The 25,374-nt window shown below is 38.0% G+C and overlaps 1 protein-coding gene across 7 annotated transcripts in view; it reads right to left on the bottom strand.

Moving 5' to 3' along the window:
* Window positions 1–2,322: 2,322 nt before the first annotated feature.
* ARHGEF26 (Rho guanine nucleotide exchange factor 26) overlaps window positions 2,323–25,374 on the bottom strand; it is a 53,853-nt gene continuing 30,801 nt past the window's right edge. For all 7 annotated transcript variants that reach the window (XM_034439175.3, XM_034439182.3, XM_034439179.3 and 4 more), the window contains exons 10-15: window positions 22,173–22,262; window positions 21,679–21,833; window positions 10,082–10,291; window positions 6,028–6,095; window positions 5,409–5,513; window positions 2,323–2,847 (exon numbers count right to left, since the gene is read on the bottom strand). In XM_034439175.3, the coding sequence (XP_034295066.1) occupies window positions 2,705–2,847; window positions 5,409–5,513; window positions 6,028–6,095; window positions 10,082–10,291; window positions 21,679–21,833; window positions 22,173–22,262 (771 nt within the window). In that variant the 3' untranslated portion in view covers window positions 2,323–2,704. The remainder of the gene's footprint in view (window positions 2,848–5,408; window positions 5,514–6,027; window positions 6,096–10,081; window positions 10,292–21,678; window positions 21,834–22,172; window positions 22,263–25,374) is intronic.

A 25,374-nucleotide genomic window follows, 5' to 3' on the forward strand; every position in this document is an offset into this window, starting at 1 on the left:
TTAATATGCATAATGTAGGCACCAGGGGTGTCTCTTGCAATACTACTTGTACCACCACAACTAAGATAACTTCTCAATGCAGTTTTCATTTCATGCCACAGCCGAAGAATTTGGGGTGCCTCTTAAGTAAAGCACCAGTTTTCAGGGTATTGGTGGTTGGCACAAAATCAGTTGTCTAAATAACTTGGGAGTAAATTTAGCAACCATGTTTACATATTTTTTGGAGTCCTCGTAGATGTGCATTGTACTCTTATAGGCCACAAACTTCCTGCCTTTTTTGTATGAATTATGTATTCATTCTATCACAAAGCAGCAAAGGAAACTTCTGCAGAAGGATGCTTAATGCAGCTTTAAGCAGAATGATGTCTGATGAACTTCGTATTAAACATGATTTGTAAGTAGCATTTGCCAGGACCAGAATAATACAGTGTTTCTTTTGCTTGTAGCTTTTTCAGAGGACTTTTGGGTGGTCTAATACCTCACTCCAAGCTTACAACTGTTCAGTCTGAATACCATGGGCAAGTTTTTTTTTTAGCAAACAGTTGTTTTTTCCGCTACTACCAAGTTACTGATGGAATGGCTTCTTCATCCCTTGGTGGTAGGTCAAGAGGGGAGAATTGCTAAATCTTTGACAAAATAACAAAGGCAAGCAGAAGGAAATTAATGAAGTTTCAAAAATAAGGGCATTTTTTGTCCAATTCAAGGGACTGGTCCTGATTCAACATTGTTAACATAAATTGTTTCAGCTCCTACCCTCAAAACGACGCTATAGAGCTCTGCACACCAAGACAATTAGATACAAGAACAGTTTTTTCCCGAACGCCATCACCCTGCTAAACAAATAATTCCCTCAACACTGTCAAACTATTCACATTAGGCTGCATTACCATTGCTATTGGTCTTCTCATCGTTCCTATCGCCCATCTTCTCCCACTTGTGACTGCACTGTAGCATTTTTTTCTGGTATATGGACCAGAAATCAAAATGCCAGTTGATTGCATTTTTTTTTTAAAAAAAGTTTTGTTTTAACCTTGATCAAATAAACCCACTTCATATTCCTTCCTTTTAATTCTACCAGTCTATCTTTCATTCAATCGATTGATTATGGTTGTAGGATTTGATTTCTTTTTCCATGTCAGGATTTCTTCAAGACGTTAACCTCCTTTTGTAGCTCGAATTAAAAAACATTGTCCAATCATTCTTTTGGTTTATCATTTGTATTAACTTTTTCATTTTTAAAACTTCAGCAGGTTCCTTTTCTATCTCCAAATCATTCTCTTAACCTGTCATATAGATTCACATATCTATCATTCCTTCATGAACATCTTTTAGACATTTGCCTGTCCATAGAAACAGACGTCAATATTGACACTATTGATATTGTAGTTACTAACATCTGATTCCATTCTTCAAAGATCTTTAATATTTCCAATGTTATGTTTTATATCATTGTGTAAGTCTTGGTACTGACATCAGGCTTGTATTTTTTTATTTTTGCTTAAAATCTTTAGTTCTCTATACTGTCCAATTTCTAAAATTTACTATCACATGAAATTTCTATGATAGGAAAGTTCATTTCCCATAAGTTGTTTTTTTAAAAAATAATTATTTCCAAATTTCATAGTAAAAATACTCCAAATTGATCTGTCCTTAATCCATTTATAACTTTCTTAGGTTAAAATCTTACGTAGCTTTTTGCTATTTATTTAAAATTCTTTTAAGTCCTTAAACTTGTAATTAAGAATTGTAATTTGTTCACAGTTGAGTATAAATTGGCCCAGGGTAGACTTTTCAGTCTTGTTGTTCCAAAGGTCTCTAATAGATTTAAGATGGCTAATAGGTAATCTGCAAAAGTAATTAGAAAGTGAGGTTTGTGAACTTAAGCGTCCTTTAAAAAGTTCCATCATAGTTCTGAACAAGATGGGTGATCACATTGTCTCCTGGCACAGACACCCGCAAAGAATGCTGTCTTGAAGTCTCGTGAGGAGCAACCACCCCGAGGACGTGTGGGCAATTTTCCATCTTCTCCTTATCTGAAGTCTGGATAAGTGGAACCGGTCTACGCACTGTTCCTTGGTTTTTGCCATGGTTGTAGTCTCTGTGTCTTTATTCCCCATATGTCTCCACTTAGTCCATGTATCACAGTATATGCTATGAAATCAATTGTGTTTCAGTTCAACTGAAATCAGTTGGAAGAGTGATAGTCAATGTTCATGAGTCTCAACAGCCTTTTTCTACCTCAAAATATACAAACAGCTAGTTCAGTCATGTGCACTACAGCAACTGCACATGTAACAGAAGCCTGATCCAATTCAAAATGTTGGTTGTGGGAGTGAAAGCAATGGAAACTATTTATTAAATTAAAATATAAGATAAAATGAATGGACTACAGAATTAGTTTTTAGAACAAAGGTATATTAGATATAAAATACAGGAATATTTTGTAAATACTGTAAATAGGAATGCTATCAACATACGCTATCAATAAATCAACATTTATTTTTAGAAAATTTTAAAAACAAAGTTTATTGTGTAGAAATTGATTCAGAAGAACCCTTATTTACCTTGAATTGGGTTAATTTCTTCCATTTTTAAAAACCTATCTTCATATCTCTGATCTGCTACCAACGTAACATGGAGGGGACGGGACGAAAATGCCATTGACTTTAGTGCAAATTCTAGAGTACGTGTATTAGAGACAACTTTATACATTAGTTTCTAGGCCTAGCAAACGTCCCATTCTTTCCATGTTTTTGTCAATTGTGGCTTGACATGTGATCTCCTTGGCACATTCCATTGGAAACCAGCCTCTTTCTCCATCACGCAATCGTTCTCCTTCATACCAGCCTGCGATGAAGTGCAAAAGGGATTAAACACATTAAAAGTCACCATAATGATAAAGAAACCTGTCAGATCCAATGGAGCTCTACTGAGTTTAATATTGTATTTAATATATGCAGCTGGGTTCTCAAAGACCATTAATTTAATAAATCTTTGTGTATTACTACACCCTCGGTAATTAGCGATACTCAAATGATTTACTAAAATAGGATAGGGAGCTTACACCCCTTGAGCCCCAAAACTAGCCACTATGAATTTACAAGCTTTGCTGAACAAGCACATCCAGGACTGCATCAGTTCTACTTTACCTGCACCATTTTTTTTTCCTTCAAGGGAAGGACAATAGAAAAGTAAATGTAGCATAATCACCAGGAGCTGTAATGATGCCTTTACCTCTCCACCAACTGTCTAGTTAATATCTTCCTTTGGAGAGAAGAGACAGAACTCTTTTTTCTTTTCTTTTTTTTGGTATCAGCAGATAAGGGAAGCAGTGGTTTTGCATTCCCAAGCAGAGAGAACTGAATTATTTCAAAGGGTAAAGTTTAGTGGACATGCTGATATCATTACGTTAAACCCTGATCCCCCTTGGACTCCTTTATCAAAGACTTAAACTTATTTGGCCTCTGGACATAATTTCATAAAGTTAAAGTACCCGAAGACTATATTTATATATCACATCAAACTGGTTAGGAACCATCAGCTTGTACAGAATGAAACTAGGTAAGCATTGATAAATGCCGTATCAGTGTTTTTTAAGTAGGACAATTACCTTCAAGACAATTCTTGAACAAGTACAAAAGAATGTGACATAAAAGGCAGCTCTAGGCAACAGAATAGTGGTAAGTGCAGCAGCGATGGCCAGAGCAGGGCATTGGGGGCAGCTGGCAGTTGTGGGTAGGCGGGTGGCGAAAAAGTGGTTGTAAACATGTTCAATGTCGTTAATATTTTAATTATTTAATATGGTTGTTTCATGCTGTTGTAAGCCACCTAGAGTTACTTAACAGTGAGATGGGCTACATATACATTTAATTTAAAAAATTTAATATGGGTGAACCCAGAGGTGGTATTCAGCAGGTTCTGACCAGTTCTGGAGAACCGATAGTAGAAATTTTGAGTAGTTTGGAGAACTGATAAACATCACCTCTGACTGGCCCTGCCCCCATTTATTCTCTGCCTTCTGAGTCCCAGGTGATCGGGAGGAAATGGGGATTTTGCAGTAACCTTCCCCTGGAGTGGGATGAGAATGGAGATTTTACAATATCCTTCCCGTCACATCCACCAAGCCATGCCACGCCCACCAAGCCACGCCCACAGAACCAGTAGTAAAAAATTTTTGAATCCCACCACTGGATGAACCCCAGGGGCATTCATTTTGATCATGTGAGCACAGAAATATTGCAATGGCCAGAACTTTGAGGACTAATTGTAAATCTCTTTGATCAGCTCTATCATAACTTAGAATTCTCACTGAACAAACAGACATTAAGCAAGGACCATCTGTATTATTTTGGCTGCTTTCTAAGGGATAACCATTAACTAACACAGTTGTGAAATACAGAAAAGTGCTATGTAATTAACTTTCTGAACAGCAATACATATAACGTTACCAAAAGCACACATTCCAAATACTCTGGGTCCCAAAGGAATTGGGGAGGAAAGAACATTTATTTTCTTTCATGTACCATCAATTAAAGTAAGCATTAATTTGAATTTGCAAAGCTTAACGTTCGTTAAGATTAATCATTAAGCCTTCAGTATACTTTGCATTCCTTTTTTGTGGTTACTTAGAAACATCCAATATATTTCTGCCGCTTTCAGTCTAGTGACTTTTCTGAACATCCCACCAAACCTGGTTAGGTAAAATTACAGGGTCAGGTACTTTCATGACATTTTTATAGAAAGTATTGCAGATTTTATTGAGAGCATAAGTTTAAGATAAAATGCGGTATTTTGTTAATACCTATTTTGCTTACAAAAATGACTTTCAGAAAGCCCTTCAGAAAGATATTTTCAAATTAAATGTTTCTATTTGAGCAAATTGGGGCCTGGGGAACCCAGAGTGGGATGGAGCCCATTAAATGGCTTGTGTGATCTGCTGTCGCTGGGGTGGGGGGTGATTTTATTATATTATACTGTATTAATTTATTTGATTCTTTTTATTAATTTTATTGTTTTAAATGTTGTTTTATATTCTGTAAGCCACCTTGAGTCGCCATGGATGAATAGGCAGCTATATAAATTCAATAAATAAGTAAATAAAATAAAATAAATAATTTTATATGAACTTTTATTCCATCTATGATTTTCCCACATACTTGGAAAAAATGCCCAAAGAAGGTAGGGATAATCCACATTTTACTTATGTAGACAAAAACAGAATGAAACATGAACCTCAATCATCATAGCATAATAGCTTAAACAAGTAAAACTGGTTCTTACATATTAAATCTCAAAGAAGATATCCTAACTCTGTAAGAATAAATGATAGCTAGTAATGTATAGCACAGATGCTTTGTATTTAAAAAGGTTTTACAACCACTAAACAACTGGAAAAGCCCTTTACTTACCATCTTGGACTTTTTGATCAACAAGAACAACATCAGCAGCCTGGAGGGATAATTCATCAGGTTGCTTGGCAGTGTATGACCTGATAACTTCTACCTGAGTCAACGCTGAGGGGAAAAAATAGTATTTATTGAGTCATATGGTGAATTTCAAAAGCTCAGGAATTCACTTTAAAGATGAAGCAATTATAAACATATTCAGTATGACTTAAGTTTCTCTGCATGCAGAGTTTCCAAACTCTCTTCAAATGGAAAATTCTTGATTTTTTTTCTGCAAATCCAGGAGAATCAGACAGCATACAGAAAAAAGCAAGATCAAAAACGTTCAGGTAAATCATTTTTAACTATCAATTACATCCAAAGCTATAGACCAGTAGGGGGCATCCTTGAAATGTCCTTAAATCATATTCAATCTCACATGAAAACTAAAAGGAAAAATTATCAAAGGAAATTAGATACTTATAATAGAGTCTCTACTGTCTATTTATTATTCAAAGTAGACAGCTAAATATAGGCTGGGGGGTGGGGGGAAACACCAGAAACCTAGTTAGATTTAATTTTTTATCAATGGTCATTGAAGCTCACATTACAACTCCAAATAATTTTCTCATTCCTTCCTTACTTGTCCTGTCCTTGGTTCTTCTATCATTGCTTTGTCCAAGTGCAGTAATCCAGCGAGCTCTCTCATTCCTAAATAAAGAAAGGGGAAAACATTATGAGTATCTCCCTCTTTTTCATGGCATGTATATATTTATATTACACATATGTTAAAAGATTCTCAAGTGTCCAAGCTTCCCTTTTAAAAATGACATGGGAGAAAGCAGTATATAGAAACTCCTGGAGAAAACAGATCATTTAGACCTGTATTAATTGGAATTTAAAAAGGTTGCACTGATAAGACTAGAACAGAAGAGAATGATCCTCCTAATCTTTATGGATCTCTCTCTTTGACTTTCGATACCATAAATATCTTTATGAACTGTACAGGAGACGACTTTGGAGTGGGCAGCACCACATTGTGCTACTTCTTCTGTTCCTTAAGTGGCCAATATTAGTTGGCAGGGGTGGGGCAGGTTAAACTCTCAGAGGCTCTAGGAGATAATTCATTAGCATGGAATAAAGTTACTATATCTATGTTGATGTTACCTGCATTCAACTCTGCCCCAGGCCAAAGAAGTGACTCAATAGAAATAATTAAGATCTGCATTGGGACAAAGGTGTAGGCTGCTCCCTAGCAAGACAGAATGGCTGCAGATGTGAAAGTCTTTTAAATCTGGAGACAATGATTAACTAAATTTGATTTAGTTTATTTAATGATTAACAGTTCACCCCTCCGAATGCCATCACTCCCGAATGCCATCACTCTGCTAAACAACTAATTCCCACAACACTGTCAAACTATTTACTAAGACTGTGTTACTACTATTCTTCCCATCCTTCCTATTACCTATCTCCTACCACTTATGACTATAACCATGTTGCTTGTATTTTTACAATTTATATTGTTCTGTTTGTTTCCTAGTATGATTTGATTATTAGTAACCTATAGTGTTGTATCTTATGATTCTTGATGAATGTATTTTTTTTCTTTTTTTCCTTTTATGTACACTGAGAGCATATGCACAAAAGACAAATTCTTTGTGTGTCCAATCACACTTAGCCAACAAAGAATCCTGTCCTGTCCTGTCCTGTCCTGTCCTGTCCTGTCCTGTCCTGTCCTGTCCTATCCTATCCTATCCTATCCTATCCTATCCTATCCTATCCTATCCTATCCTATCCTATTCCACCTGACTCTTGATGACTGGGCAGCACACAACAATCAACAAAGGAATTCCAATGAAATCAATAAAAGATAATGCCAGAGTTCCAAGTAACACCCCCAACGATGTCAAAGTCAATCAAGTGGGAGTCTCATTTTTCATCACCAAAGGCCTTTATGGGGGCCAAGTGTTCACAGCTCATCTAAATAACAGCACATTTCAGGAACCATGTCTTCTTCCCTGTTACAATGTCTGATCTCTGGAATAACATCTCTTCAGAGACACAGATAATTCCCACCCTGATGATGTTCCAGGAGCTATTGAAGATCTAAGTTCCTCTTCCTCAAATATCTTCACTGCGACATTTTTTAAAATTATGCTTTGGTATTAAAACAAAGCAAATTTTTCTGCGTAAAAGACATTGTTATTTATTCACAACACTGCTAATGCAGTAATAAAATATATCCCAGGGAGATATAGTTGCTTGCTAACAACAACAACAACAAAAGATAATTATATCTTGAAGGTGGTTGGCTTGTAATACATGCAGGACATTTCCTGAAACAGAAGGGCCTCCATGGATCAGCTCAAAAAAATAAAATCACTTGAGTTTCAGTATATGAAGAAAAATCTATGGTATATTAAACAATGATTTTAATAAAGGAAACTGAATTAAGCCTGTTTGAAAAAAAATACACTGAAGATATATGTATGCATCACTATTTATTAAGTTTTAAGATGTAAGAAAATAGGTAATTATACTTATGCTAATGGTTGTCATTTGAAATACAGCACAGAGATCTAAGCAATATTAGAAGAAATTTCATTTCTTCCAATGAAGAAGTCATGATAATTAGACTTTAAAAGACTGAAAAGGTTTAGTTATGTCAATTTTCAAATTGGCTGAATTCACCAGAGGCATTCTGGCATTTTAATCTAATATTGACATTGCAATATTTAATCAGTAGCTCTATAGCCATCCTATAGGAATCTGCATCTCTCTGTGTATCTCACAATGCGATACTTCATGGTTCGTTTTCATTTTTGAGATGGAAGAAATGTCCTAACGTTATTGGGCAAAAATGTACAGACTTTTATGCACATACACGCTCTTTTGCATTCCAGATTCGATAAACAGATTTAGACTTTTAGTTTTCAGCAAGCTACTCAGATGCCAAGGCCATTCCACAAAATGGAACTTTTTTTTTTTTTAATGGAATCTGAACCATTGAAAACAAGATGCTTCTTGTTGTTGCTGTCTCAGGATGAATAGCCTTTCAATGTAGCCTAGCCAAACAAGGCAGGGCAGCTTCTTTTATCATCTCCTTTTTCCAGACTACACAGAATTCAACAAGATAGTTTCCATGGCTTCACTGCAGTCTGGAGTTAATATCTGAATTATAATGTTTATTTCCTAGGAAATGAATGTGCATGAAATGAATGCGATGTTTAAACTGAACCTTTTAAGAGACACAACGAAATTTGAAAAAATAAATTTAGAGAGATTTTATACTTTTTTAAATAAATAATGTTTGTAAGAAACAGAGTAAAGGAACAAATAGTACTGTAAAGATGCCTTTACAATATATATACAATATATACTCTTTCTGTGCTGGTTAAAGTAAGAAGTTAGTTTAGGAATTAAGAACCATCCCCTTAAGGGATTGCTTTTAGGAAATGTAGTTTTATGTCACGTGGTCATATCTGTGTTTCTGATTGGCCACTGGGTCAGACTTCTGATTGGTTGCGGGGCTAACTTGCTATGTTTAGATTAGCGGGGGTTTTAAATTTTATCCCTACCGGGAGCTGTTTGCTCCCTCAACACGGGGACAAACTACCTCATTTCACCTATGTGAATTGGGAACAGATTATGTGTACCTCAGAAGAATCTCTTCAGTGACTGTGAGTTATTGTTTAGATAATGCCTGATGAATAAAAGTAATCTACTTTCCGTGGAGTTTATCTGCCTGTGCCAAGCAGTCTGCTGCTTGAAATAGAACACTTCCCTTAGACAAAATTAGCAAAGACTCTCTTGGCATCCCAAAGTCTCAAATCAAAGAAGGTATGAAGCTGCTATTCAAACAAAATATGTTTTAATCACGACGATATAAAAAAAGACATGGGGACTCTAGAAAGAGTGCAGACAAGAGCAACAGAGATAATTATGGTACTGGACACAATATATGTGTTTACATCAATCACCATGATATAAAAAAGATATGGCAATTCTAGAAAGTGCAGAGAAAAGCAACAAAGATGATCAGGGGGCTAGAGGCTAAAGCATATGAAGAATGGTTGCAGGAATTGGCAATGTATAGTTTAATGAAAAGAAGGACTAGGCGTGACATGATAGAAGAGTTCCAATATCTAAGGGGCTGCCACAAAGAAGAGGGAGGGTCAATCTTATTCTCCAAAGCACCTGAAGGCAGAAGAAGCAGCAATGAATGGAAACTAAGCAAGGAGAGAACCAATCTAGAACTAAGGAGAAATTTCCTGACAGTTAAAACAATTAATCAGTGGAACAACCTCCAGAAATTGTAGGATGCTCCAACATCGGAAGCTTTTAAGAAGAGATTTGACAACCATTTGTCTGATTTGTTATAGGGTTTCCTGCCTGAGCAGGGGGTTAGACTAGAATACCTCCATGTTCCTTCCAATTCTGTTATTCTGTTAATTCTAATTAACTTGATGATTATATGTTGTCTCAAAAATCTGCAATCTTATGATAGTTACTAACAAGAAAATAAGCAAATTGATAATAATTTAAGAGTATGTGGTTATTATGTATTTGCAGAACAAAGGTGAACAGAAACAGAAAAACATATTTCAATACAATGAATGGAAAAATCTTGTTCCAGAATCCCAGATTTAAAAAACAAATAGAAGAAATTTACTTACTGAGTGACATTTACTTACTGAGTTTCGGTTCCCAAAAGCAGTTCAATCTTCTCTCCTGCATGGTTACTCAGGACAGTTAATCTGAAGAGGTGATTGGCAGAACTCTGCCGAGAGTAAAGCATTGGTGTGCTGCTTTTTACTGGAGAGGAATTCTGTTCTTCGTTGTCACACTGCTCAACTAGTAACTGATCCCTTAAGGAGTAATCTGTAACATTGTAGCTCTCATCACTGTCAATAAAAGGAACCAAAAAAGACACGAGTCAAAGGGAGCTTAGATTCAAATCAATGCTAAACATGTCAGGTATGCAACAAACGTCTAGAGAACAGTCCACAATACTTAATTTTCAGACAGGTTTAGCTGTTCAGCAAAGGAGAAAAAACAAGAAACAAAACATTCACGAAGGATCCAATTATCAAGATAGAGCCATGGTGGCACAGTGGTCAGAATGCAGTACTGCAAGCTACTTCTGATGACTGCCGGCTGCCAGCACTTCAATTCTCACCAGGCTCACCAGTTGACTCAGCCTTCCATCCTTCTGAGATTGGTAAAATGAGACCCAGATTGTTGGGGGCAATATGCTGACTCTGTAAACTGTTTAGAGAGGGCTGTAAAGCACTGTGAACTGGTATATAAGTCTAAGTACTAGTGCTATAACAAAATAATATTGGGTCCTTTAGAAGAAGTCTATTCCATATTTAAATGTATGCATCTTTGTATTTAATTTAAACATTCCCAACTTTGTGTTGTGTGCCAATTGCGGCCTTTCCTGGACTAGGGTTCCCTGTGCTCAGTCATTCAGTCAATAGTCATCTCATGGCTGGACTATTGTAATGTGCTCTACATGGGGCTACCCTTGAAGAGCATTGGGAAGCTACAACTGGTGCAGAGTGGCCCCTGTAACACTACTGCTCTGTGAGCTGCAGTGGTTGCCAGTCCACTTCCAGGTGCAATTCAAGGTGTGAGTGATCATCTTTAAAGCCCTTCATGGCATGGGTGCAGGTTACTTGAAGGACTGTCTCTCCTCACTGGGATTGGCCTGTACCACTCGTACCGGCAGAGGAGGCATGCTGCAAGTCCCTTCAGCCCGATTGTTCCAGCTGAAATGGACCTCTTCAAGGCAGAGACCATATGCACATAATTCGTTTTTCAACAAATGATTATCTGATGCCAGAATCTCAGAGAAAAGTCATCCATACAAATGCTTCAATTGAGTGCTTGCTAAAAAAAAAAAGGTTAAGATGCTCTCTACCAGCAGGTTAGCTATGCCATTATCAAGCCTTCCAATTGGTTACATACCATATTTTTCGGAGTATAAGACTTACCTTTTCCCCTCCTAAAAGGGGTAAAAATTTACGTGCGTTTTATGCACTGAATGTAGCCCCGCCCACCCCCTGGCGCCCACCCTTTGGCTTCTGCCTCGCAGCAGTTACTTCCTTGCAAGCAAACAGGAAGAAAAAAACAGCTCGTTTCAGCTTCAGCACAGCCTAATTATCATAAATTGATTGGATCGGCCTCTCGACTCTCAGCTGATTTGCTCTCAGCTGTTTTACACAGGGCTCTGCTGCTTGCTGCAAAGAGGTAAATTGTTGGAGCAATTTTTTTTTTCCTTGTGCTAATCAAGCTATGCTGAAAACGAAAATGAAAGTAAAGCAAGCTGTTTGCTGCAACGAGGCAAAATTGCTCAGAGGCAGAGGGAGATTTCTTTTTCTTCACCAAAAAAGGTAGGTGTGTCTTATACTCCGAAAAATATGGTAGGTTTTCCACCTTAGTACATTCAGCATTAGGATGTGCAATGTGCATACAACTATGGAAACTCATGATGTAGAATGTATATATTTTAACCAGATAGTTAAGACTCAGCATTCTTAGTTGGATTTATATAGAATTTGTATCACTCACTACCAATCTTTAAAAATTAACTTGCAATAACCAGAGAAAAACTTGCTCCTTTTCAAATATAAAGCAGATGATAAAATACATTCAAGTTGGGATTTGAAAAAACTTTGAGACAGATTATGGGGCAGATAATTAATGCAAACAAATATTTCTGCTGGCTGCATTTTATCTGTGCTTCTTCTAGAACTGTCTATGCCATGTGAAATTTGCAAGTTTAACGATTGTCCTTTAATCACATAATGACTACATATAGTTTAAATTCATTTTTGCTTATAATAAATTCATTTAAAAAAATAGATCAGTCAAAGTCACATTTCTTGTTTCTTTGAATATGAAAATTTACGCTGGATAAAATCATTTGGATTTATTCTTAGTTGGATAATGGCATTTATACAGGTCCTGAGGAGATGCCTGGGGTGCAGCCTTGCACAGTTGTCTTAGAATGGTTTAAACCTGATGGACCCAAGGAAATGATGGGGTCATTATGACTGTGATCTTCCCCTTCTGCCCTTTAGATCCATCCCCTTCCTGGCTGGCCAAGCCCATCTTGGGGGTGATGTGTGGATGGATTCTGGCAGTGGTGAATTCATCCTTGAGGGAGGGGTTTGTTCCTCTAACTCTTAAAGAGGTATTGGTCTGCCCCCTCAAGAAGCCATATTTGTTTGGTGGAACCCAGAAAGAGAACCTTTTCTATTCAGCAAATAAACAAATAAATAGGCTTTTTACTGCAGAAAATATTATTAATGATAAATTACCAATCACATGGGAATAAAAAATTGATGAGGAATATGCATAACCTTCCACAATGCTTGTTCCTGACTGAATGAATGCACTTGGGTAAATAAAATAATTTAAAAGGTAAAGGTTCCCCTTGCACATATGTGCTAGTCGTTCCTTAATCTAAGGGGCAGTGCTCATCTCGATTTCAAAGCCGAAGAGCCAGTGTTGTCTGAAGACATCTCCGTGGTCATGTGGCTAGCATGACTAAATGCCAAAAGTGCACGGAACGCTGTTACCTTCCCATCAAAGGTGATCCCTATTTTTCAACTTGTATTTTTATGTCCTTTTGAACTGCTAGGTTGGCAGAAGCTGGGACTAGGGATTCGAACCGCTGAACTGCCAACCTTTTGATCGACAAGCTCACCATCTTAGCCACTGAGTCCCTAAAATGATTTAGTGGGACCTAAAACTCAAATCACTCAATTTGGATTCAATCTCATTCCTCACTGAAAAAAAAGAAGGGTATAAAAGAGTATGTGTAATGTTTAGCTGATTTTGAATCGTTAAACATATAATTCTCCCCAACCTTCATTATTGCATTAGTTTCATCACTGTCTATGGGATCCAACTAAAAATTCATACAGATAATTTTTTTATATATAAACAATTGATATTCTGAAGTTTGTAAAGCAATTATTTTTCTATTCCACTAGAATGAGAGAGCTTAATTTATTTACAGTGCATAATGAGTCCTTATGAAAAATGCCAAATCCTCCCCATCTCAATAAACAATGTATTGCTGGAGAAGATGGTTAGCAGATGTATAAAAATGGATATACAATCAGGCTGGCTTTATACAGAAAAGTGTAAAAGTAGAAAAATTAAGGATCTGCTTGCTAGTAATTATTGCTGTAGTTTCCACATAAAATTTGCCTGCATGCCAAGAAATACAGCCTGTGTCACTTCTCATACATACAAAAAAAAATATTTTTTTTCTTTCCTTTTCTGTTAGAAAGTTTTTTTCTCAATTAAATTACAAACAATTGCAAAGGTTTCAATACATTTTAGCTTCACTGTTGTTGTTAGTTTTAATTCTCTGTAAAACTCTGCAAAACATTTAAGAAACTCAAACAGTAATTTAATTACAAACCAGTATTATTGCTTTGAATATATTTTTTTTGCTATGTGAAGCCCAAGTTCCATTTTATCCAGAAAGTGTGCACAGGTAACATTCCAAAGAGTTTGTGACCTTTGGCTGGCTTCATATTTAAGAAGTCCAGATGCATTCCACTACCAGGATTATCTCAAGAGCTGACAAACCATTAGATGGAGAAAGAATTTCAGTGATGTCCTAAGGGGACTGTATACCATGTAAGAATATCTAATAACCACAGAATTAAACAAAGGGTGGGTGGGTGGGAAGCCTTCTTAAATGTGAGCATACTACTCTGACAGTTATCTGTGTTTCTGTTAATGAAGCTTCACAGTAATCTGAATTGTTCTAAAAATAATTAATTCAACAGTTCAAAAAGAGAAACATTTAATTGTGTATAAGAGAGGAAAATACATCGGAATTAATCAAATCACACATGCTGTATTTTAAAACAGTACAGATTAACAACAGTGCAGTATTCACTGAAGAACAAGACAAAATACCCTTTCAAAGCTATTTTGTAAAGCACTGAAGGTCTTAATACAGAAGATGGTGGGAGGGGGGGGGAAGCAACATATTCCATCTAGTTTTAGAAAGACACAGGGATCCAAATTGGCCTCCATGTGTTTCAAAACTGGTAGAGATGTACAAAACTTGGTAATTTGGCCAAAGAACATTTTAGAAAATTTCTCTTTGGGTCATGCTATCCCAGCATGGTTTTCTGGAATATATTTTTTCAGAACTAAAAGCAGGTTAAGGTGTCCAAGATACGGAGTTCTGGACAACATAGACCTGTTTCAGGGCTGGACCATGATGAAATAATTCAAACCAATTTCAGCTCAGAGAATTTAAAGCTGAAATCTGTCAAAACTGTCCCTGGAATAACATGCATCAGAGGGAACAAACTATTCCAAAATTCTCTGGAATAATGTGTTCCAGAAAGCATGAATTTTGGACTACCCTAGAAGTCTGGGGGAAGCCATATTTAAGTGATTATTACCATGAAGTAATGAGTTTTTATAAAATTACAAATTACTCAATCCTCTGAACTATTTTACAATTCTACTTCTCAACCAAACAGGATCCACCTTTGGGTCACGACTTATTCTGAGGAAGCACTCAACTAAAGCATAACAACCCATCAGATTTTGCCTAATACGAAGAAAACTTAAGTATATAAAATTAGCTACTTATAGGTGTTTGGACTTGGAAAAAGTCTCATTACTTGGATGCCTTTCAACATGCTTGATGATTAGCAAAGTTCCAGGTAATTCGTTTCATGACTTAGCTGGTATGTAAAGCATTTGGAAAGTTGTCTTCTAAAATACTGTACAAGCAATTTTAAGCCAATGTACAATGTCGTCCTTAACTACAAGATCATTTTGCAACATATTTTTCTTTTTCTAAATTCTGAATGTCATCACCAATCCATAAGATTCCAGGTTCAGTATCTCATATCGATCCTTAATAGAATCTCAAATGAAGAGGAAGAACTCTGAGAAAAAATGACCAGTCTAATAAACATGAATATCAGCATATACTATACTCAGATGAAAATTCTTTTCCCTCTATTAGTTTTCTTTTTCAAAAAAATAGTTACCATGGTTTTTAAAAAATGGCAGAAAAGATAATATTCCTTGAACAGAACTGATTTTTTAAAGTGTGAATTAGAGTAATCTAAGCAGATTTTTTAAAGAAAAAAACCCTATTAACATGACAAATAAAGATTTGTTCATCATACCTAGAGAAAAAGGACGTTGTACTTACCTGAACGTCCATTTTATCCTCGCTGCGAAGATATTCCACCGATTGGGATAATATCCACTGCCACTGTACTGACTGGGTGCCATTCAAACTTCCTCTACAGCCTGGTCACGCCCCTTTCTTCTGCGCATGTCCAGTCTTTTCACGAAGTCGACTCTCATAATGTTCACTTCCATCCTATGGACTTCGTACCGTATCTCACCATTTATCTCTTAATATACTCCATTCTTTGCTGTAGAGGAAGAAAAAACAGAAACCCCAACCCAGGCCAGGTGATGGAAGTTCACTGGGAGGGCTGGAATATCTTCGCAGCGAGGATAAAATGGACGTTCAGGTAAGTACAACGTCCTTTTTCCTCCCTCGCTGCTCAGATATTCCACCGATTGGGACATACCCAAGCCTTCATTCAATGGGAGGGTTTAGACTCCATCCCCTGGCTCTGGTTGGAAATTACAGCTTGTAAAACTCTTCTACCGAATGATGCATCCGCAGCCGCAAATGAATCCACTCGGTAATGTCTGATAAAAGAAGAAATAGACGACCATGTGGCCGCTCTACAGATATCATCAATTGAAGCCTGAGTGGCCCAAGCAGCTGATGTAGCCGCACTGCGTGTAGAATGTGGAACTATACCTTCAGGAACTTGTGAACCTTGCAACTTGTAAGCAGCAGCAATGCATGCTTTAATCCATCTACCCACTGTTGTAGACGATACTTTCTGTCCCATAGTAGATGGTAAAAAGGATACCAGCAAAGCCTCAGACTTACGGAAAGATGCCGTTCTCTTAATGTAACATTTTAATATCCTCCTAACATCTAATGTATGCCACCTTTTTTCTAATGGATGTCTAGGATTTGGGCAGAAATTAGGTAGGACAATGTCTTGCGATCTGTGAAATAATGAATTAATTTTTGGAATAAATACCGGATCCAGTCTCATAACCACTCTGTCCGGAAAGAAAATACACAGATCTTGACGAATAGATAATGCCGCCAATTCAGATACTCGTCTAGCCGACGTAATCGCTAATAGAAATGCTAGTTTCATTGTAAGATGTCTTAATGTTATTTCCTTTATAGGTTCATAAGGTTCTAGTGTCAATGACTGTAATACTAAATTGAGATCCCAAGTTGGGTATCTATGTACTGTTGGTGGTCTTAAATTTACAGCACCATGTAAAAATGATCTAATTCTGGGATCTTGAGACAACGAATGTCCCTTGTCAGTATGAAGCACTGTAGCTAACGCCGCTACCTGACGTCTGAGAGTAGCTGGTGCAAGTCCTTTCTTGAATCCAGATTGTAAAAATTTAAGAACGTCTTGTACTGATGCCGTTGTAGGATCTGTATGTTGTTCAACTGCCCACTTAGCGAACCTTTTCCAGGATGCATTATAAATGCGGACTGTTGCTGGTCTTCTAGCCGCTTGAATAGTGTCTATTACATCATGTGGTAACTGATCTTTCAAGAGACGGATCCGTTCAAACGCCAGACGGTCAACTGTAGCCAGTCTGGATTTGGATGATAGATTGCTCCTTGACTCAGATCCTGTCTGCCCACTGGTAACTTCCATGGTTGATCGATCGAACGATCTTTCAGGTCTGCAAACCACTCTCGGCGAGGCCAGTATGGTGCCACTAGAATGAGCTCTGCTTTTTCCATCATCATTTTCCTTATGACAATTGGAATGATGGGAATGGGGGGAAATGCATATAAAAGTCCCTGAGGCCAAGGACTTCGCAGAGCATCTAGAGCCTCCGCTCCTGGAGTCGGGAATCTTGAGAAAAATCTCGGAAGTTGTGTATTCTTTTCCGTGGCGAACAAATCCACCATCGGCTTCCCGAACCTGTTTACAATTTGTAGAAATAGTTTTGGATTCAATCTCCATTCTGACTGATCTATGGTCCCCCTGCTTAACCAGTCTGCTTGTTGATTTAAGGAACCCGAAATGTGTTCCGCTTTTATCGACAGTATATATCTCTCTGCCCATGCCATCAGTTTTTCTGTCTCGCTCATGAGCGATTTTGATCTCGTACCTCCCTGTCTGTTCAGATGAGCCTTTGTGGCCATATTGTCTGTTAGAACTAATACATGTTTCTTCGCTACTTCCTGATGGAAATGTCTTAGTGCTAATCTGACTGCTCTTAATTCTAGGAAATTTATGTTGTACTGTTTCTCTACAGGAGACCATTTTCCCTGTGCTAGTTGAGACCCGAGATGGGCTCCCCATCCCATCAGACTGGCATCCGTGGTCAGCTTGATCCTTGGTGGCTCTATAAATAGCGTTCCTGCTCTCAGGGCTGGTGATATCCACCATTTTAGTGATAGTTTCACTATCGGAGATAACTTTATCTTGAACTGTGAGTCTGCCGTGCCCTGCTTTTGGTAGGGCAACATTAGCCATTGTAACTGACGAGAGTGTCGTCGAGCCCAAGGCACAATGTTTATGCATGAAATTAGTTTTCCCAATAGTTGCGACAACAGAATCAAAGGTACAGTTCTCAGAGACAACACTTGAGATATCATTTTTCGAATGCTGGATTGGCGCTCTGGGGAAAGATACACTATTCCCTGTCTGGAATCTATTACTGCCCCTAGATGTAATATTCGGGTTGTTGGTTCCAGCTGACTTTTGTCCCAATTGATAGTCAATCCATGATTTTGCAGTGTTTGAAGAACTGTCTGTCTGTCCAGTTCTGCTTGATGTACCGATGACGACAGGATTAAAATATCGTCCAGATAACAGACAATTCTTACTGATTTCTCCCTTAGTGTTGCCGCTACTGCTGCCATTAACTTCGTAAATATTCTTGGAGCCGACGAAAGGCCAAAAGGCATAGATCGGTATTGAAAATGGCGATTTGCATATGCAAATCTGAGAAATTGCCTGTGCGTTGGATAAATCGGTACATGTAGATATGCCTCCCTCAGGTCGATGGATTGCATGAGATCGTTGGACCGGATACATCCTAGCAGTGACCTGAGGGAGTGCATCTTGAAACGGCGATACCTCACATGGAGATTTAATCGCTTTAGATTGAGGATGCCCCTCCATCCTCCCGAATTTTTGGGCACAAGAAAAAGAATTGAATAAAATCCTTTGTGTATTTGATGTTGAGGTACTGGTTCTATTGCTTTTATTTGAAGTAAGTGTTGAATTTCCAACTCCATTAGTTGTCTTTTTAAAGGGATGTTTGAAAATGGACATTGAAGGAAAAACATTGGAGGTGGTGACGTGAATTCCAGTTGTAGTCCGTCCGTCACTGTACGAAGAATCCAATTGTCTGTTGTTGAAAGTTTCCACTCTTTGCAAAACAATTGGATTTTCCCTCCAACGGGTACATGGGTTGTCGAGTCATTTTCCTCTGCGGAACGAGCGAGAACCCGTTCCCCTAAAAGGACGTTTGAGACCTGCCTGACTTCTTCCCCTGTCTCGAAAGGACGCTCTATCCGAAAAGGAAGAATACTGTTGAGTAGAAGCTCTTTGAAAATTGGAACCACTGGGTCCCTGCTCTGGCCGAAAGGACTGTCTTGAATATGGTGAAAAACGTCTATCATAACGCCTATATGAAGATGGTAGTACTTTCTTTTTATCTCGACCTTCCACTAAAATAGATTCTAATGATGCCCCAAATAAAGACTGTCCTTGATATGGTGCCGCAGTAAGGCGCCATTTTGACTTCATATCAGCTCTCCACTGGCGTAGCCAAAGAAGACGCCTTGATGAAACTGCTGAAGCCAATGCTCTTGATGCAAATTTTGCTGCGTCCAGAGATGCATCAGCTGAATATTCTGCTGCAGCTATTAACTTAGTCACATTTTGCATAAATTTAACATCTTGTGGAGGTATCCCCTCTTTTAATTGACGGAGCCAAGTTAATGAGGCTCTGTTGAAAAATGAGGCGGATGTTGCCGCCCTGATTGCCCAAGCGGCAGCCTGATGCATTTTTTTGAAATTCATCTCTGCCCGTTTGTCTTCCAATTTTAGACCATCTCCAGCATCACTAACCAACACCGATGGTGAAGTGAGGCTGGCCACGGGCTCATCTACCGCAGGTAACTGTAGAAGAGCATCCAATTCAGGGGAGCTACAATACAGCTTTCTATCAAATGTATTGGGTCCAGAAATTGAACCAGGCCGATTCCACGGTTTCTTAATGACTTGAGAAAACAAATCTGGAAACGGCACATAGTCAAAATCAATTGGGGGAACTGGAAATAAACTATTAGTCTTTTGAGATTGGGAATTTGGATCCAAATTCTTGTCACTACTCTGTTCCATATTGGTAGCTATTCTCGCCTTACGTAAAAGAGACTTAAAAAGCTTAGGATTAAAAAGTCCTTGAAAGGTAGGCTTATCTGTATCCACCTCCTCATCATCTGATAACTCAAATTCATTCAAATAGTCTGAATCTGGATTTTCCTCCTCAAATTGACTACAATTAACTACAGACTGTTGCATAGTATTGTGAGACATATTGTAAGAAGTTGGTGGTATAGGTTCTGATAATAGACCTGATTGTTGCAATCCCGCTTGAAAAATGCGGGAAAATGTTTGTGAGAGTAAAGCCTGGAAATCCACATTCTGACTCTGTAATAGACCTTCACCAACACGTAGGCCAGCGGCCATAGGAGTGAATGTGGCCTCTGGAGCAGCCTTAACAAAAGGTTGTTGATTTGTCCCCACAGTGACCCTGCTTTGGGTTTCTGTATTCAAAGGCTTAGCTGTCATAGACAAGCCTTGATTGTCTGAAGGTAAATCCTCCTGCTGCCAAATCATTGCTTCCTCATCTATCTCAGGATATATTATTTTTTCAGTAGTCTGAGGTAAAATCACCTCCTGAACCTCTCTTTGAGGTATAACTTGAGCTGCCAGTCTGGCTCTATTGAACTGTTTTTCAAGAGCATTATGTCTACGTAAATCCTCTCTGGAAGGCCTGTCCCCTTGCCTGGACATGGGTTGTTCAGACATATCCCTGGTCCTGGCTCTGCCCTTTTTGGATTTATTAGGCTTAGGGGATGGTGCTCTAGGTGGTGAATCCACCTGTTCTAAATCTGATGAATTTTCTGCCTCTGCCATTGTTGAAAATAATTAATCAATCTCTCAAATAGAAATTAAAATAATCAAAAAATTTTACTTTCCTTTGATGTCAGTATACAGGAGGTTATTCAAACAAACAGCGTCTGTAGATAACACCTTACAATAGCCGTTAACGATCCTCCAACGGCTTATCTGATAAGCTGCCTCAAACCGCTCTGATCAATGGGAGGATGGGCGCTGAGCAGGCAGATCAATACAAGCTCGAGATCGGAACCTCAGCCGACTCGGCTTAAATGCAGCCTCTGTCCCTTCTGCCAATCTTAAAAAGGAAGTTTCCTCCTGTTATATGGAGTTTGCTGCAATGCAGGGACTCCGAAGCCGCATACAAATTAAAATAAACGATGCGGAGAGTTGGGAGAGCGAGGGCGGCTTTGCCGGCACGCCAGAAGCCCCTCTCCTCGCTCGCGGCTCAAACGGCTGCTTTAGGACCGTTGCAAGGTCCTTTGTCCACGCGCTGTCAAATAACGCTGAAAACAGCTGGCGCCCTAACCAGGAAACCGCCAAGCCGTATAGCGCTGATTTCCTTTTACTAAAATCCAAGGCAGCTGGCGCCCCAGCCGGGAAACGCCGAAGCTGCTCAGCGCTGATACATTGTTTCTCTTTAAATCCACAACTCTCCGAACAGAAATTTAGCTAAAAAACCCTAACGTTTGCAACAAATTGACAAATTGTATCCTAGAACGAAAGGCACACCAGTCTAATCACCTGTGACTGAGTGAAAGACTGGACATGCGCAGAAGAAAGGGGCGTGACCAGGCTGTAGAGGAAGTTTGAATGGCACCCAGTCAGTACAGTGGCAGTGGATATTATCCCAATCGGTGGAATATCTGAGCAGCGAGGGAGGAAAAAGGCAATGGACAACAGAGCTGTCAAAAATTTAAATAAGAGAACTAAAAAGTAATAATTTCTTTTTTTATAAAAGAAATACAGGAATAATTCTATCATTTCATTGTAAAAAATGTGTTCAGCATAGTTCCTACCTTTTCTTTTTTGTGATAATGAGGACATCATTAAAGAGGAAGAAGTATACTTGTTGCTTAGAAGTCCTTTTAGAAAAAAGTCCAGTGTCTTCAACAAATGCCGCCAATTCACCCCGTTTCACTAACCACCGTGAAGAAGAAACCAGTGGAAAGGGCTACAAAGTAAGAAAACTGCAATTTAATCTTTTCTCCAGATTTTCTAAGCAGACATTTTTACAATAATGTTGTAAAAATGTTCTTTCTACAGTTCTGAATGCAAAGAAAAAGAAAAGAAAAAGAAAAAAAACTTGGCATTTACTAACCAAAAATATGAACTGTGCTTTAATCTTTATTGCTTTCAGGAAGCACTTGTTATTTTCCAAAACATAAACTGAATAATCCCTATTTCATCATAAGAAAAATAAACACAGCTTATTCTCACTCAAAAAAATTCAGCACTAAAACAAAGCAGAAGTTAAAAGTCTATATAAAAATGCATGGAAGAAATATCCTACCTTGATTTTAAATTCCAATTGGGAGTTGATGGTATACATCATTTCTGTCCTTTCCATTTTTCGAGCACCTTCATTGCACAGACGAACCAACTGGAAAAAAAGACATCTATGTCACCTAACACATTTGCATTCAGTATTAAAGATTTACTTTTTACAAAGTCCCATCTTTTAGAGGTTTGTAACAATAAGGGAATCAGAAAAAGATTTTTAATGTGCAGCTATCTTTGAATGAACTAGCTTTTTCTACAAACAATATAAGAATGCTACTTCCGTTTTTTTAAAAAGGGCACTGCTTACAATTTCCTTAGTAAAGGAACTCATAAAAACAAGATTCCTGGATTTTTTGTTTTTGTTTTTGTTTTGTTTTTGTTTTTTGTTTTTTTCTTGATAGGCCCCTTCTAACATACAGGCACATACATATCCGAGGACACTGGCTGTCTATACCTTCTTAAGGCTACTCATATCTTATTTTCCCCTTTGAACAACTGTGATGCATTTAGACATCCAGAAACTACAGTTGGTACAAACTGCAATTGCCCAGGCAGTTATGGATGTAACTGGTGTACCAGATTGACTTCTCTGGTCTGGGATCTGCACTGGTTGCCTGTCAGTTTCCAGGTATGAATCAAGGAATATTGCTGGTTATCACTTTCACAGCCCTATGTTGCTCTACATCTGCCTTCTCCTATATTCACCTACCCATTCAATCAAACTGAATACGATCAACTCCTTATAGTTCCTGTCCCTTCATGATTGCCATCCAATCCAATTCCACTCTCACAGAGGGTTTTCTGGCCCTGATCTCCTGGGCCTTAGCTGTTAAAGACCATTTTTTCCATCTAGCATAAGAGGAGGGAGTGCTCTGAATGATAGTGAGTTGTAAGCACAAGATGGTTATTTTGCTGATTTCATTTTCATTTTGATTGTTTCTTTGATGTATGCTTGCACTGTACTTTCTTTTCTCTATTATTAGACTGCTAATTTATGGTTAGCTCTCCCCCAAATGAATATTTATTTACAAGACATATATGATAGCCCATATGTTTCTGAGTGATTCATAAAAACAACAATAAAAACATAAATAGACAACAACACCAGCATTGAAACAGCGAGGGCCCCAAATCAAACATCTTGACATTTGTCCATACATCAATATTTAATCTGACCAGATTGCATCCTCACCATTTAAGTCCTTCTGATCTCCTCTTGACTAAGTGACTGAACCCTGAGACACTCTAGTCCAGTGTTGGTGAACTTTTTCAGCACCAAGTGTTGAAACGGGAACGTGCGTGCATGTGGGGGAGCACCGCAAACCAGAAAAGCAGCTCCCCAGTGTGCACACGTGGGAGCACCACAAAATGGAAGAGCAGTTCCCTGGCGTGCATGTGCATGCCAGGAAGCTGAGCTTCCGGTTTCCGGCATGCGCATACGCGCGTGAAGACCAGCATGCACGCCAGGGAGCTGCTCTTCCGTTTTCTGGCGCTCCCGCATGCGCGCCAGAACCCAGAGGAGCAACGGGCAACAGTTGGTGTGCCTGGAGAGATGCCATTTCCAGCATGTGTGCCAGAGATTCACCATCATGGCTGTAGTCTATAGACTCTCAACTGTAAAATGCCAATGACATTTTTATATTACTACTGACCTACTTTTAAAAATTAATATAAGGCTTGTTATTTTCCTTACCCAACTTTCTGGAGGATACCTTTGGGAAAGTCTGTTCTCTTTCCCAAAAACTTTGGACTCTCCTCCTCCCCCCAAAAAAAGAGAGAAAAGAAAGAAAAACGGGGGGGGGGGGAACCATATCCTTTCTGAGAAAAAATTCATCTGAAGTTACTTAGATACAAAGCAGTTACATTTCAATTTCTATTTCTAGCTATTTTATGTGTAGGAGGCATATTAAAGTATTTTCTTTTTTCAGTAGCAATGAATTTCAGTGAAAATAATGAGTAATTTGGAAAAATGAAGATAAAGGCATTTTTAAAAGACCCATGAGGCATACATTTTCTGGAAAGTATTTGTTAGCAAGCCATTGGAAGCAATTTTTATGAGCCAAAGATAAAATCAGATTTATCAATTGATAATTTAGTGACTTCCATATAGAGTAACAGTATCAAGAGAATGCTATTTTGTCTTCTTTTTTGATCTGAACAGTATGTAAAATGCACCACTTTTTTTTAGAACTCTTACAATACTGATTACATTATAAACATGCAGTGTCAGCATGGGCATATAAATCATCAATAATCATTCTTGAATGAAGCAGTTTTTATATTGCTCCCCTTTCTATTTCTATATATTTTATGAAAAAAGTTAACACCAATAATAATTTGCAACAAAAATTACTGGGTCTTAAGGAGACGATAATTTTTACTTCTAATAAATAGTGTTCTATTAAGAATTCTTAATGCAACTAGGGTCCTGTGATCTATATGTATATTATTCTCTCTACCCAGCATGGGAAAAAGTTAGCACTACATTCCTATATAATTTACACCACTGATCATCTATAATATTTTACAAGTTTTCATTGAAAGATCAGTATCACTAAAATTCTAATTAATTTTCTTGCCAGTGATAAACATGTCCCTGGCAAATTGCCAGGTTTGAAAAGCTTATCTCATTGTCTTGAAGATTTGGGGTGAGACAACCAGATTAATTTTCCATTTTTAGCCAGAAACCATTCCCCCCCCACTTTTTTTCAGATTCTCAATGATCGCTAATTGCAATGGAGAAGAATTACTTGTGCTTCTTACAGAAGTCCAAGCTATGACATTTCAATTGTCCTTTGACAAAAAAGGGGGATTCTTTCTTTTCCATATTAGGCTGCAAAAATTAGCAGCCAAAAATATAAAGCCCACTATCCACAATGGCAATGAACTTATCAACGCTGCCATTTTTCTCTTCCTTCTTTCAACATTCTATGTACATCTAGAAATACAGAAGGCTCAGAGAATGCTAAGCTAAACGAAGAATTGGCCCCATATTTAGCTTGCAACAAAATTCTGCTGCAAACGTTAATGTGGTAGATAGTTAATCCTAAATTCTAATTTATATGATCAGTACATAATTTTAGGATATTCCTTAAAGGAAATGAATTCAGAAGATATGTATGTGAGATTAATGGTTGAATGTGTTCTAAATGTGAACTTAGTGTAGTAAACATTAATACATTCTGACACTACTATATCTGTATCAGATTACT

The sequence above is a fragment of the Pantherophis guttatus genome, chromosome 6 (assembly GCF_059756535.1).
Source record: "Pantherophis guttatus breed Tessera chromosome 6, ASM5975653v1, whole genome shotgun sequence".
In the NCBI taxonomy this organism is placed as follows: domain Eukaryota; kingdom Metazoa; phylum Chordata; class Lepidosauria; order Squamata; family Colubridae; genus Pantherophis; species Pantherophis guttatus.